The sequence below is a fragment of the Phocoena phocoena genome, chromosome 19, assembly GCF_963924675.1.
Source record: "Phocoena phocoena chromosome 19, mPhoPho1.1, whole genome shotgun sequence".
NCBI lineage: Eukaryota > Metazoa > Chordata > Mammalia > Artiodactyla > Phocoenidae > Phocoena > Phocoena phocoena.
Window position 1 is genome coordinate 16,145,982 of NC_089237.1, and position 13,584 is coordinate 16,159,565.

The window sequence follows — 13,584 nt, forward strand, 5'->3', positions numbered from 1 at the left end:
AGTTGAGTGACGGCTGTGTACCAGCACTGTTCTCCTTAGTGGGGTCACAGTAAATAAAAATCCTCCTTTCTTGGTGCTTATGTTCTTGCAAGGTACTTATTGTGTTAGCTTGATGCAGTGACTTCCCTGACTGAACATGTGGGTCTAGATGAAGCATCTACTGCCCCTAAAAATAAGTGTCACAACGTTTTTGTCCTGCCTTAGTACTGGTCAAAGCCTTAAGAAAATTGCTATGTACCGTGAACTGCGTACATTAAATTAATTAGTAGACCAAGAGTTAAAGGATGACTAATTGACAAGATGAACAAAAGGGTAAGAGTTTGAAGTAAAAGTCCTGCAGCCTCCCTTATATATTATGTAAGCTTTTATTCCAAACATTTCACTGGAGTGTTCTTTGAGCTTCTTCCCCAAATGGGCTTATATGTAATTCTCCAGAAGTTCAGTAGAACATATTATAATTGAGGGCAAAGTCCAGAGGACTTACCTTAAAAAATAATAATAATAATTTGTTCCTTTAGGATAGGGAACACATTAAATCCTAACTTTAAAAATTAGCTAGTGCAAATGAGGAATTAAATCTAAAAATATTCACCAAGGATGGTAAACATTATGCTTAGCTCTTCTTCACAAAGAAAATTAAGTGATATTTGTAGAATATGAGCTGGAATGTTGATAAAGAGTATCTGGGAGATGACTGGATATGCCTATCCTGAGGAGAAAAACAGTCTTCCTCTGTCATGGACACCTCTCCAGTGTCTGGTACTTTATAGCCAATAGTTAAGAGAGAATTTTCATATTTGAGAACTAGAGTCTCACTGTTAGTAACAACTGAGATTATTAGAATGGTAGTCATATTTGTTGCTTCATCTGTTTTATATATTGTGTGTTTATATATGTGTTTATGTTATATTAGTTCCTCATTATAAAACTACTGTATTTCATAGACTCAAAGATGCTGTTGATTGTAAGCTGCACCATTGTTATGTGCCACTAAGAAGTGATTTCAGTTAAACTAAGACATACCATCTGGAACACTGTTGTGTTTTAACTTTCATATTCAGTCAGCCTTTTTAAAAAAGATGCTCCCATGTCTTAAAATGAGAAAGGAAAACAGTGTCTGAACCTTGAGTGTGGACTATATACAGGTACATTCATGTGTGTTATTTAATGCACAAAGCAACAGCTTACAGGCTTGTAAGAAGCAGAGCTAAATTTGAACTCAGGGCTATTTATCTGACCCCAAAGCATTTTCTAACATATTCTGCTGTTGTATCCTTTTCATCATTTCTCTTGAGCATATTTATTGAAATTTCACACCTGGTAAATAAAACCGAGGGGGGAATGCACAGGGACCAAGAGGGTTCTGTTGCTAAAGGAGACTTCTTTCTCTTAACACGCAATCTTCAGCATCTATGTCTAGTACGAAACATTATATTATTTTTTTATCCCTTCTTTTGACTGATCTGTCAGATTGCACAGCACTTGCTAACTAAGGATGGAAATGTTATGGGGAATGAGAGATGGAAGAACAATGAAACTTCTGGATAGAAAAGCTGCTGAATGGGAATAGCAGTGACCTAGAATACGTGTCTTCAGAATTGATGTAAAGTAGTTGAAGTTTCCATCTTCATAGAGTTATAAGGCATTATGGACAGCCATGTCTAGTCTAGGTAGCCCAGGACCATCTTGTGGTGCTGGTTTACAGTGAGGTCACTGATTTATCTTAAGATGGGTAGGAAAGCTTGACCTATTTAGAATGAAGTAGGAAAGTGAGTATGTGAAATTGCATCTTAATTTTGTTTTATGGATGAAGAGGTGGTTTTTTTTTTTTTCCCTTGTACTTTGACTCCATGTGTTACCTGAAATTGGTAAAGGGAAAGCAGTTGACCCAAGCCTACAACTTAGTTTTTTCTTTTCTTTCCTTTTTGCTTGCTTGCTTTGGCCCTGTTTTATAATCAGGCTTAGCACAGTTTCTTCTACCATTTCTTCCTTTTTCAGTTTTACTTCATTTTGTTTTTTCCTTTTTTAAATGTAGGACAGATTTGTATTTCCAGAGAGGAATAATTTATAAGGATATGTTACGACTTCATGCAACTGTGACCCTTCCCAATTTCTGTAGTCCTGTGTTCTGTAGTGTTTGGTTCTCTAGGCCTGGACAGTCCAGGCATGGTCCTGGTTGTGACTTTAGGAAGTGATAGTGAAGGGTGGGCAGACTCTCCTGGCCTTTTTACCTTGGGCTTAGAGTGCAGTAGCCTTGAGGTTATTGCTGCTTGTGGCTAATGTCACAGCCATGTAATGTTGACCCAGTATAAACCCCGAATGCTAGGGAATCCCAGCTTGGGGTTGCCATGACAAGTGTGGAGTGGAACTTCATGGAGTTTTCTTTGCTAATAATGACCTTTCCTTTCGTGATTATTAACTATATTTATTAAGTATATTTTAGGAAAATTTAAGTAATCATGTAGACCTCTCCATAAAGCCTTACTTCCATCAGTCTCTTCCTGAAGCTCTGCCTCTTTTCTGCTCTCACGTCATCTTCTCTAAACTTCTGTTATAGCACTGTCATTGTCATACTTGGCCTGCCTGCCTGTCTGAGGTTAGATGAAGGTAGTAAGCTTCTTAAGAGTGGAATGTATTTTATTTATTTTCTTATTCTTAGGGTTTCACACCACCCAGCATGTGGTAGACACTCAATAAAGGTCACCTGAATGAACAGATTTTAGCCGTTTGTATGCTTTTTATTTGCTCATCTTCCTTTTAGTTGCTTTCATCCTTTTTGGTATGAGGTACAGTATAAAGGATTTAATGGTTGGTTTTGTATGCTACAATGAACGAACAGAGTTTTGGGGGTCAGGGCAAGAATGCATGGGTGAATGGTAGCATATGAATCAGCATAGCACTTGAGTAAATATTTGCAAAAATAGATTTGATTGAAACTAATGCACATTGAAAAGACCTTTCAACAGATTAATAGGAGCTCTAATGTTGCAGAGGCCAGAAACCTTTACTAACTCTGACTACTCTCTTCCCTCACATCCCAAGAAGCATATTTGCATAACTAACTGATTGATTCTGTCTTCAAATATATATATATATATATATATATATATACACACACACACACACACACACACACAGAATCCAACCACTTCGGTCCAACAGCGGTTCTTTCTGCTCCTCTATTTACTGTCCACTCGTCCACTTGTCAACACAATAGCAAATTGATCCTTTTAAACCATAAGTCAGATCATTGCTCCCTTCTGCTTGAAACTCTCCATTGATTTACCATCTGGACATAAAAGCTGAAAGACAGGGAGTTACAAGGCCCTGCACCCCCACTTACCTCCTCTGCCTTGAGCTTCTGCCTCAGACTCCACTCATTCATTTTCCTTCAGCCATACCAAATTCCTTACAGTTCTTAAAGTTATCCAGCTGGCTCCAACCTTGAAACCGCTGCATTAGCTCTTCCTGCAGATATTCCCAAAGTTTGTTCCCAAGTTTCTTTCCAGTATTTGCTCAGACACCACCTTCTCGGTGCATTTTACCCTGACCGCCTAATAGGAAAGAGTGCCTACTCCCACTTTATTATCCTCTCACTGTCCTTTAGTTTTTTAGCATTTAACACTTTCTAATGTGCAACATAAATTTTACTTACTCATATTGTTGATATTCTGTCTTTGTCCCAGTATTAGAATTGTAAGCACTTTGAGGGATGAGTTTGGATAGGAGTAGGGAGAAGGATATGTCTTTTTTCTTTCCTGTACCCCCAGCACCTAAAAAATGTTTGATGAATGGAGACACAGTGGCTTGATTTGAATGAATGAAAGCCAAAACAAAGATTAGCTGGGTCTAACTAACCCAGCTTTTATCCCTGGTTCTGCCACGGATTGGCCTATTGACATGACCTTCGACCTGCATCCTCCCTGGGTCTATAAAATGATGGGGAATAAATGGTCCCTACTAGGTCTTTTAAAGCTTTCACAGGAGGGTGTCTTTGTAGTCTCTAAGGTGTTTTTTAGAAATTATTTGGTAGTTTAAGGAGAAAAATTTCCCTTTGGAAAATATTGGCTGTTTTATCCTGACTTACCTTCTCACCTAAGAAAAATTGAGGGAGTAACTTTATACCTAATAGTTGGATTTATTTAGGCTCCTAGCTGTAATTAATATAAACTTAATATTTTCTCATTCAAGGGCAAAAAGTTTTAAACATAAAAGCCAAAAAATAATTATTATGCATTTCCTTTCTTGGTGTATAACTCTGCTAGGGAATATGGGAGATTCGAATATATTTGTATTTTGTCTTAAGTCCTCAAGAATCTTACCATTAGTTAACATTTAAACGACAAATTGAGGCAACAATAAATGAAATAAATAATTTGGCCTAAGGTTCTGCTCTGGAAATGAGATTTAAATATACAGAATGTAAGATAAAATCACCATGCTTTAGGAAGTCTGGCAACGTGGATAAAGAAAATAAGGGGCTCAGTTAAACCAGGGACATTTTCTTGGAAGGAGGTGGGACTTGGCTTTGACAAGCTTTTTGAAGCATAACCTTTTGGATAGATAAATGTAAGAGAAGGGCAGAATCAGTATAAACAAAGACATAAGAACAGGTAGTGGGTAGTATTGTAACATTTAGTTGCATTTCTTTACCTACTACTTTGTAATAACCCCCAGCTCTCAACAACAACTTCATATATATTCAGACATTCTCTAGGGGATAATGCGGTTAGTGTAACAATATTTGGAGAAAGTAGTTGGAAATAGATAAATAAGGTAGGGATGGATTATGGACTATGCCAAGATGAGTTTGGGCTAGCTTTATATAGGAGATGGGGAGGTGGTTTAGGCTCTTAAGCAGAGAAGATGTTGAATGCAATATTCTGAGAAGGGAATGTTGTACAAAATAGCTGCTTTTTACAAACAGTTTTTACTTTGAAATGGAAAAGTTTGTGAGGTCTGTTTTATGCTTCTGATTGAAACAAGAAAATATTTTGCAGAAGTTCTTTTAGCCAGGGCTTCCCTGGTGGCTCAGTGGTTGAGAGTCCGCCTGCCGATGCAGGGGACACGGGTTCGTGCCCCGGTCCGGGAAGATCCCACATGCCGCGGAGCGGCTAGGCCCGTGAGCCATGGCCGCTGAGCCTGCGCGTCCGGAGCCTGTGCTCTGCAATGGGAGAGGCCACCACAGTGAAAAAGAAGTTCTTTTATCCAGAGAAACCCCATTTTGAAAGCTAGGGCAAATGTTTCTTGCTTTCTTAATAACCTCTCCCTCTTTCTGCAGAGTCTCTGCTTCATTTTCTACATAGCCTAGGTATAGTCTTATTCCAGAATAGGAAACTTGTTGTTTCTCTTATGGTGGGGAGGGGGGCAGGGAGGTCCTGTTTTTCTTCCCTTTTAAACAGAGGTAAAATTCCATCGTTCCCTCTTAACCACCACTGGACCCCCAATCTCTTATATCTCCTATTTCACGGAGATTTTTGTATTAGAAATAACCCCAGGGACAGGATCATCTGGTTCATGGGCTCACAAGAGCCTATGTCATAATGGCCTAGGGAGCTCAAATTGATAAGTCAAAGTTTTTAGGCCCTGAAATCTGTTGATATATTTTAGGATGTTCTCTGGGGGATTCTGATGCTGAGTCAAGATGATTGAGTCTAGTATTTTTCAGTTTAGAGCTTGCATTAAGACTTACCAGGGAAGCTTTTGAAAAACAGAATACCCAGCTCCCTACCTCAGAGATTCTGAGTAGATTTGATGTTGGACCTTGGCAAGTATAGTTTGATAAGGTTTCCCCCAAGTGATTCTAATACAAAATTTCCATTAAGAGCTTCTTATCAGTCAGATCTCCTTATTTTCTAGACCAGAGAAAGAGAACCAAAGAGCACTTGCATCCCAGTCTTGCTGTTACACAGTGTCATAACTGGATTTTTTTGGTCACTTCTACTTGGCGTTGATGGGAGATTCATGTCTGTGGTTTTTGTTTATTTTTCATAGTAAGCTAACTTCTGTCTTCACCAAGCTGGGCCCATGCTGGCTACGGAGAGGATTTGTGGAGTCATTTAAAATTTCTTTTTACATTTTTTGTTTTCTGGGGTGAATGTAAAATCTGAGCTTGAAATTGTCAAGCAGGAACCTAATCTGGAGTAATGCTTATGCTTGTGAGAAACAGGTGTCTTTGGAACAGTTTTAAGTTTTTGGTTTCTAAGATACCGTAGAGACTGTTCCACCTTTGTTTCACCCGGTGGTTGTGGTTGCTCAGAGATAGTTGGTTTAGCTCATCATTTATAATTGTAGCACTTCTAGTTTGGTCATCCTTAAGCCACATTTTTGATCAAGTTAAGTAGAAAAACTGCATTGCTATTGTTAATATAGTATAGTCTGGTTGGTGATATAGTGTAAAATACCATACTCTGATAAAGATCCCAGATCTGGAAGATGTGAATAAAAGATGCTACAAGCCATGTAGGTCCATACATTCAAGTGGAAGAAAGGGGAAGCTTGGGTTTGAGTCTTAGGCTGTATTCATGGCTACTGCTAGGGCCTTCTGTTGAAATCACTCTTGGAAGAGCAAAGCTGCTGGTGGTATATTTTGTTTCAGAACCATAGGATAAAGGAAAAGGCCTCTGGTAAACCAGACCCACCCTGCCCCTAACTCTTGATATTAACTACTAAATTAAATTTGTAACTTACACCACTTAAGCTGTTTTTCTCTCTGTCCTGCAGGGGTTGATAGTTCTTGGAGAGGCGCCTCCCCCAGAGCACACCACAGACTTATTTCTTCCACTTAGTTCTGAGGTGAAGACAGATCATGGGAATGATAAATTGGTAAGTATAAAAGACAGAAAAGGGAAAATGAGTGAGAATTTGGGGTGTAGCTTCAGCACAGTTTATTCTCTATAATAAGGATCCTTGCATTGGCTGAATGAAGGGGTTGTATCCCCTTTTATCACCTCTGGCATTTTAAGCTCTGAATTCCCGAATAGGGTACCACAGGGCCCCTCGAGCAGTTGTGTAGCTGACTTTAAAATTTAAAAGCAGCTTCTAACTCTCAAGACAGCACAGCCAGAGCAAGTGTGACATTATGGAATATTCCTGGGAATTAGGAGACCATGTGGCTCTGATAACTTTGATAAGTAAGGTAACCTTTCTGGGCCACTATAAAATGGAAAGGTTTAACTCACAAAGATGTTGAAAATGCTGTTTGAGTTACCCCCTTTAATTCTGTAATGAGGATAAAGCTGTCGTTTTTTGTAATCTTCTGTTTCCTTAGAGCCTAGCTCAAATCTCTCTTCATAATTCCTTCCTTTTTCCTATTTCTCTGAACACCAAGATTAATTTCTTTTCTTTCTGAATTCCAAGACCACTTTTAATTTATTTCTTTCATATTTTTACTTTTCTCAAAAGGTCACGGGCTTTTATGAGTATTAACATTTCTTGTTTTAAGTAATTTGATCTAAGGAAAACGCCTAGATTTGTGTATGAATGAAATTTGATTTTAGACTTAACACAAAAGTTGCAAAAGCAGTACACAAGAGTCCCCACATATCCTTCCCCCCCCCCGCTTCCCCTAGCGTTAACAGCTTGAATAACCATTGTTCAGTGTCAAAACTAGGAATTAACATTGATACAGACTACAGATTTTATTCCAGTTTCACTTATATTCTCATTTATGCCGCCTTTTTTGGGTCCAGATTTCCACATTCCATATAGTTGTCATATCTCTTTTTTTTTTTTTTTTTGCGGTAAGCAGGCCTCTCACTGTTGTGGCCTCCCCCGTTGCGGAGCACAGGCTCCGGACGCGCAGGCTCAGTGGCCATGGCTCACAGGCCCAGCCGCTTTGCGGCACGTGGGATCTTCCCGGACCGGGGCACGAACCCGTGTCCCCTGCATCGGCAGGCGGCCTCTCAACCACTGCACCACCAGGGAAGCCCCGTCATATCTCTTTAAAGTCTCTTCCAGTGTGTGAGAGCACCTCAGTTTTGTCTTTCATGACCTTGACACAAGAGTATTGGTAAGTTATTATGTGTAATGTTCCTCAGAAGGGAGTTGCCAGGTGTTTTTTCGTTAAAGGTTATGCATTTTTTGCAGTAATTCCACAGAAGTGGTACTGTGCCCTTCTCAGTATACCATATTAGGGGTACAAGATGATGGTGATAGCTTTTTCACTTGGTTAGTGTGATGCCTGCCAGGTTTCTCCACTGTAAAGTTAGTATTTTTCCCTTTGTAATGAATGACTATCTCATGGGGGGATACTGTGCATTTTTCGGTTGCTCATTATACTTTTATTTCTTTTATTTTTATTTTTTTTACATCTTTATTGGAGTATAATTGCTTTACAATGGTGTGTTAGTTTCTGCTTTATAACAGTGAATCAGTTATACATACACATATGTTCCCATATCTGTTCCTTCTTGCGTCTCCCTCCCTCCCACCCTCCCTATCCCACCCCTCCAGGCGGTCACAAAGCACTGAGCTGATCTCCCTGTGCTATGCGGCTGCTTCCCACTAGCTATCTACCTTGCGTTTGGTAGTGTATATATGTCCAGCTCATTATACTTTAATCCACAATTTTATCATCTACTGGTGGATTTTTCCTGCAAAATTACTGCAGTAATTATTGCTGTGGTGTTTACTAAATGGTGATTTTCTGTTTTCTACATTTGTTCATTGGAATTCTGTTAGGAAGAGCTGTCTTTTCTCCCTCATTTATTTCGTCCATCAGTTAGTTACTTATTTCAGGATGGTTTTATGGATGTTAATTTTACGTTATGGATTATAATCTACTATTAGTAGTTATTCAGTTGCAGTTGTCTGAACTTTTGGCATTGGGACCTTTCAGATTGGCGTCTGTGTCTTTTCAACATGCCCCCCCCCCCACCTTGTGTTTTGAACACTCACTTTCTGGCACCCCACAATGTTCCAGGCTCATCTTGTATTTTACCTGTTCCAGCCCTGCTTCTTTTTATTGGAGAACAGGGTTTTGAAACCAAGATCTGGGTACTAGTTGTGCTCATTGCTACTTGGTGTCATTGCTTCTATCTAGGACTTCTCAGCAAAGCTAGTAAATATATATATGTATGCTGCTACATGCATACACATACATGTATTTTGTTATCTACCCATCTGTATATACACTAAAAACCATGAGTTTATACTAGTACCAGTCTAACACCACAGCCTTCCTCCTTCCTTATTGATACTTATTTGTTCAATCCTAGTACCAAATAGAGTAGTTTCATAATTGCCAGCTCATACTCCTGTGAGAAATATCTTTACTAACCAGAGTACAATATTGTATACAGTATGTTAGCACTATAATAAACCGTCAAAATGCTATTTCCCCGAAGTTGTTCTTAGGTTAGTTCACCTTTCAGTGTGACTGTGCAATTATTTTGTAATACAGTTACGTTCTTTTGTTACTATAGTATTCCACTTCTTGTTGCCCACACACACAGTAGTTGATATTTATTATTTTTTGAGTATGCAAAACATTACTACTGTGCTAAGAATTAAAGCTGTACAAAAGGCTGTAGCCCTGTTCCTATTTCCACCTTCTTTCCATTGTGTTCCCACCTCCTGTAGGTAGCCAGTTTTATTAGTTTTTGCATTATCCTTCCTTTCCATAGATTTGAAATTGAGGAGGTTTTTTGTTTGTTTTAGCAAAAACATTGCTTCTGTGGCTTTTGACAAATGACGTCATTATTTGTGTTTGCTTTTATTTGCAAAATAAGCCTCACTTTTTAAAATATTTTTGGTCTGCATTGGGTCTTCGTTGCTGTGTATGGACTTCTCATTGCAGTGGCTTCTCTTGTTGGAGAACACGGGCTTCAGTAGTTGTGGTGTGCAGGCTCTAGGGCACGCGGGCTTCAGTAGTTGTGGCGCACAGGCTTAATTGCTCCGTGGCGTGTAGGATCTTCCTGGATCAGGGATCGAACCCATGTCCCCTGCATTGGCAGGCAGATTCTTAACCACTGCACCACCAGGGAAGGCCCAAGCCTCATTCTTTTACCTTTCCTTGCTTTGTGGAATTGATGGAGTTAACAAGTGAACTATTAAGTGAAGGACTAATGCTTTCCCAGAAGTAAAGCATACAAAAATGTAAGCTATTGCTTTTTCTTTTTAAACATTCAAGGTATAATCTTCCTGCCATTGGTTACATGGGAACAGTGTTCTTTTCCTTGAAGTTTTGCAGTCATCAGGGACAGTGAATGGTGCATTGGCCCCCGTGAGGGGTTTGAGATAGAGAGTAGAGGGTTAGGTACTGGCTGGAGAACGTTTGATCCACAGTATTAAAAAACACTGACTGACCAGTTAGGACTTTTAAAATAAATTGGGCTCTGGATAAATAAGTTGAACAGTAAGAATTTATAAGGCTGTTTTTGCAATTACTGTATTTCTCTAGATTCTAGAGAAAGATTTTCAACAGTGTTGGTAAATACAGATCTTAGGTTTAGTAGTCTCTGGACTTGTAACAACATTATGCTGGTTGCATTTTTAGAAACGAATAATTCAAAGTTTTGTTTTTAACTTTCTTTTTTTTAATTGGAGTATAATTGCTTTACAGTGTTGTGTTAGTTTCTGCTGTATAGTGAAGTGAATCAGCTATATGTATATATATATCCCCTCTCTCTTGGACCTCCCTCCCCCTGCCATCCCACCCATATAGGTCATCACAGAGCACCGAGCTGGAGCTGAGCTCCCTGTGCTATACAGCAGGTTCACACTAGCTGTCTGTTTTACCCATGGTAGCGTATTTATGTCAAACGTAATCTCCCAAAGTTGTTTTAATATAATTATAGATTATATATATATATATATATATATATATATATATATTTTTTTTTTTTTTTTTGCGGTACGTGGGCCTCTCACTGTTGTGGCCTCTCCCGTTGCGGAGCACAGGCTCCGGACGCTCAGGCTCAGCGGCCATAGCTCACAGGCCCAGCTGCTCTGCAGCATGTGGGATCTTCCCAGACCAGGACACGAACCCGTGTCCCCTGCATCGGCAGGCGGACTCTCAACCACTGCGCCACCAGGGAAGCCCTATAGATTATATTTTGACCTCAATATAGAGACATAGGAAAGTGAGGCACATAGTCCCATTTTACATATGCAGAAATTGAAGCCTAGGTAAGTAACTTGGTGGAAGTGGAATTTACAGAAAGTTCCACTTCCACTCTAGCACAGTTTCTTGGCCGTGGTGCTAGTTCATGGAAATGACTGTTATATTCTTTATGGGCCAGCAATATTTTGGTAATTTTAAGCAGGACTATGCTGGGTATCATTGAGATGGAGAGCATTTTGACCCAGAAATGAAGGTTGAATTCCTTACATTCAGTTAGCCTTTTTCTTTCCATTTTGATAATGTTTGTCAGAAAGGTAATAACTAACCAAAACAGAACTGTTAAATTTTCTAGACAAACAAATATGGTGCATCTAAGGAAAATGGTATTTCAAACAGTTACAGCATGGCGTTACTTGAATGACTAAAGTAAAGATACATACACACATATCTTGCATACACACCTAGAGATTTATTTTATTACGTGTTTTTAAGTTGTGTGCCTTTTGATTTTTACCCCTTTACTTTCTCTACTTTTTAGTAAAACAAATTCAGTGAACATGGGTTCTCAGACCCCAGAAAAATCTCCCCACACACACAAATAAACCTTAATTTAATCTAGTTTTTCTTTAAGGGCTTTTTGTCACACTTAATTGTTGTGGCCAAGAAGGTGGAGTAATGAATCAAACAGATACCTACTTTATAAGAATAACAAATAGAATCTCACTGCTGTGTTACTCCATACATCTGACCCTTTCAGCCAAGGAAAAAAATCACTTCAGTAACCCTGCTTGCTACCTTTAACTCTTAAAATTTCCCCAAAAGGTAATCCCTGGGGCTCTGCTTTAGAAAAAGGAGGGATTACAGAAGCACTCTACCTACCACTTCACTTCAGCTTTTCTGTACTTTTCTGGCTGTGGGATGCATGTACCCTCAGAGTGTATCTGAACACCACATAAAACTCAAGAGAAGCTCTGTAACAACTCCTATTTACAGTTTCCCATTGGATGGCAAATATCTGAGTCATGCTTTAGTTTCCTGAAAATATTAATGATGTAAACCACTGCAGTAATAACAGTCGGGCTTAAATTAGTGTGTGGATTTAATATTTGTGAAGTGTTTGTTAATGTTTCTCTACCCTGTCTTTGCAGCTTTTTGGACTGCAAGATAAGGAGTGTTCACTTTTTCTTAAAGCAATGTGAATGCATTTAAGAAACTCTAAGTAAAATCACATGTGTTTGTGAGGTGTGTTTTTCTTTTTCTAGACAAAACACTGTTAGAGGATTGGGGTTAATATTTTAAGCTCTTTGAATTTGAGAATGAATGATGAACCTAATTGCCCCAGTGCCCTGCTTTAGATCTCAGGGTGATTACATGTAGGATATCCCAAGGTTTCTAAGCAGATCCTTCTAAATATTCAGTGCCTCCTTGTATGGTTGGGATTGGAATTCAAGCACGTTTCCTCTCTGACATTGATGCTCTTAATTGCTGTGTGCTTCTGTATCCTTGACAAGCATTTCTGTGCTTAAATAACCTTTTGCCTGTTGACTTCTATTTTAATTTTGGGGCTGAATTACCCCCAGGAAAGTTCCAAGTTCCTCTAAGAAAAATAATAAAATACACATTGAAGATTAATGGCCTTTAAATATACTTATATATCTGTAGGCATGAAAAACAAGGATAGATTATTAGCCAAGAAAAGTAAACTTGTTTTGAAATGAGATTTTGTTAAAGAATGGCAACAGTTTGTCTTGACAGGTATCCTGGTGGTTAGTTCTCCATAATCCCTAGAAAATAAATCTTAATCAAATGAGAGTCAACCTATTGCTTAAACGTAGCACCTTGTAAAACGTGTAGATATATAAACCAGATCTGTGTCATAATTTAATGCTAAAAGCTATTGTTTTAAGTGAATATAAAGTTGACAGAAGTTCTTCAGATCAACACCAAAAAGTTCATAGTCACAGCGTTTTCATGTTGAAAGGAAACTTTTTCATTCAAACCAGAACTTCAGAAATCTAGGAAAGCTGTAACATGGCTGGAGTCACACATCTCCTAGTTAACAGCAACCTGAATCTTAAATCTTTTTGTCCTTTGTCATACCATAATATTTGTTTGGGCTTTTTGAGGTGTTCCTGAATGGTAAATCCTCACTAGCATTCAGGAGGGTATTGGGTTTATCTGGGTTTTTTTTTTTAATGTTAAAAATATTATCTAAATGTAAAGAAAACTTCGAATAGTCCTATTCTGCCTCATTTTTTAAAAATTTTATTTGTTTATTTCCTTTTGGCTGCACTGGGTCATTGTTGCTGCATGTGGGCTTTCTCTAGTTGCGGCGAGCAGGGACTACTCTTCGTTGCGGTGCTCAGGCTTCTCATTGAGGTGGCTTCTGTTGTTGTGGAGCACGGGCTCTAGGCGCGCGGGTTTCAGTAGTTGTGGCACATGGGATCAGTAGTTGTGGCTCCCAGGCTCTAGAGCGTGGGCTCAGTAGTTGTGGTGCATGGGCTTTGTTGCTCCGCGGC

At 39.0% G+C, this 13,584-nt stretch overlaps 1 protein-coding gene across 5 annotated transcripts in view; it reads left to right on the forward strand.

Moving 5' to 3' along the window:
* The window catches only part of KANSL1 (KAT8 regulatory NSL complex subunit 1), a 121,386-nt gene that overhangs the window by 63,702 nt on the left and 44,100 nt on the right, over window positions 1-13,584 (forward strand). For 3 of the 5 annotated variants that reach the window (XM_065896719.1, XM_065896721.1, XM_065896722.1), the window contains exon 3: window positions 6,724-6,825. The exons of the other annotated variants lie outside the window; for them this stretch is intronic. In XM_065896719.1, coding sequence (XP_065752791.1) covers window positions 6,724-6,825 — 102 coding nt within the window. The remainder of the gene's footprint in view (window positions 1-6,723; window positions 6,826-13,584) is intronic. 5 annotated transcript variants of the gene reach the window in all.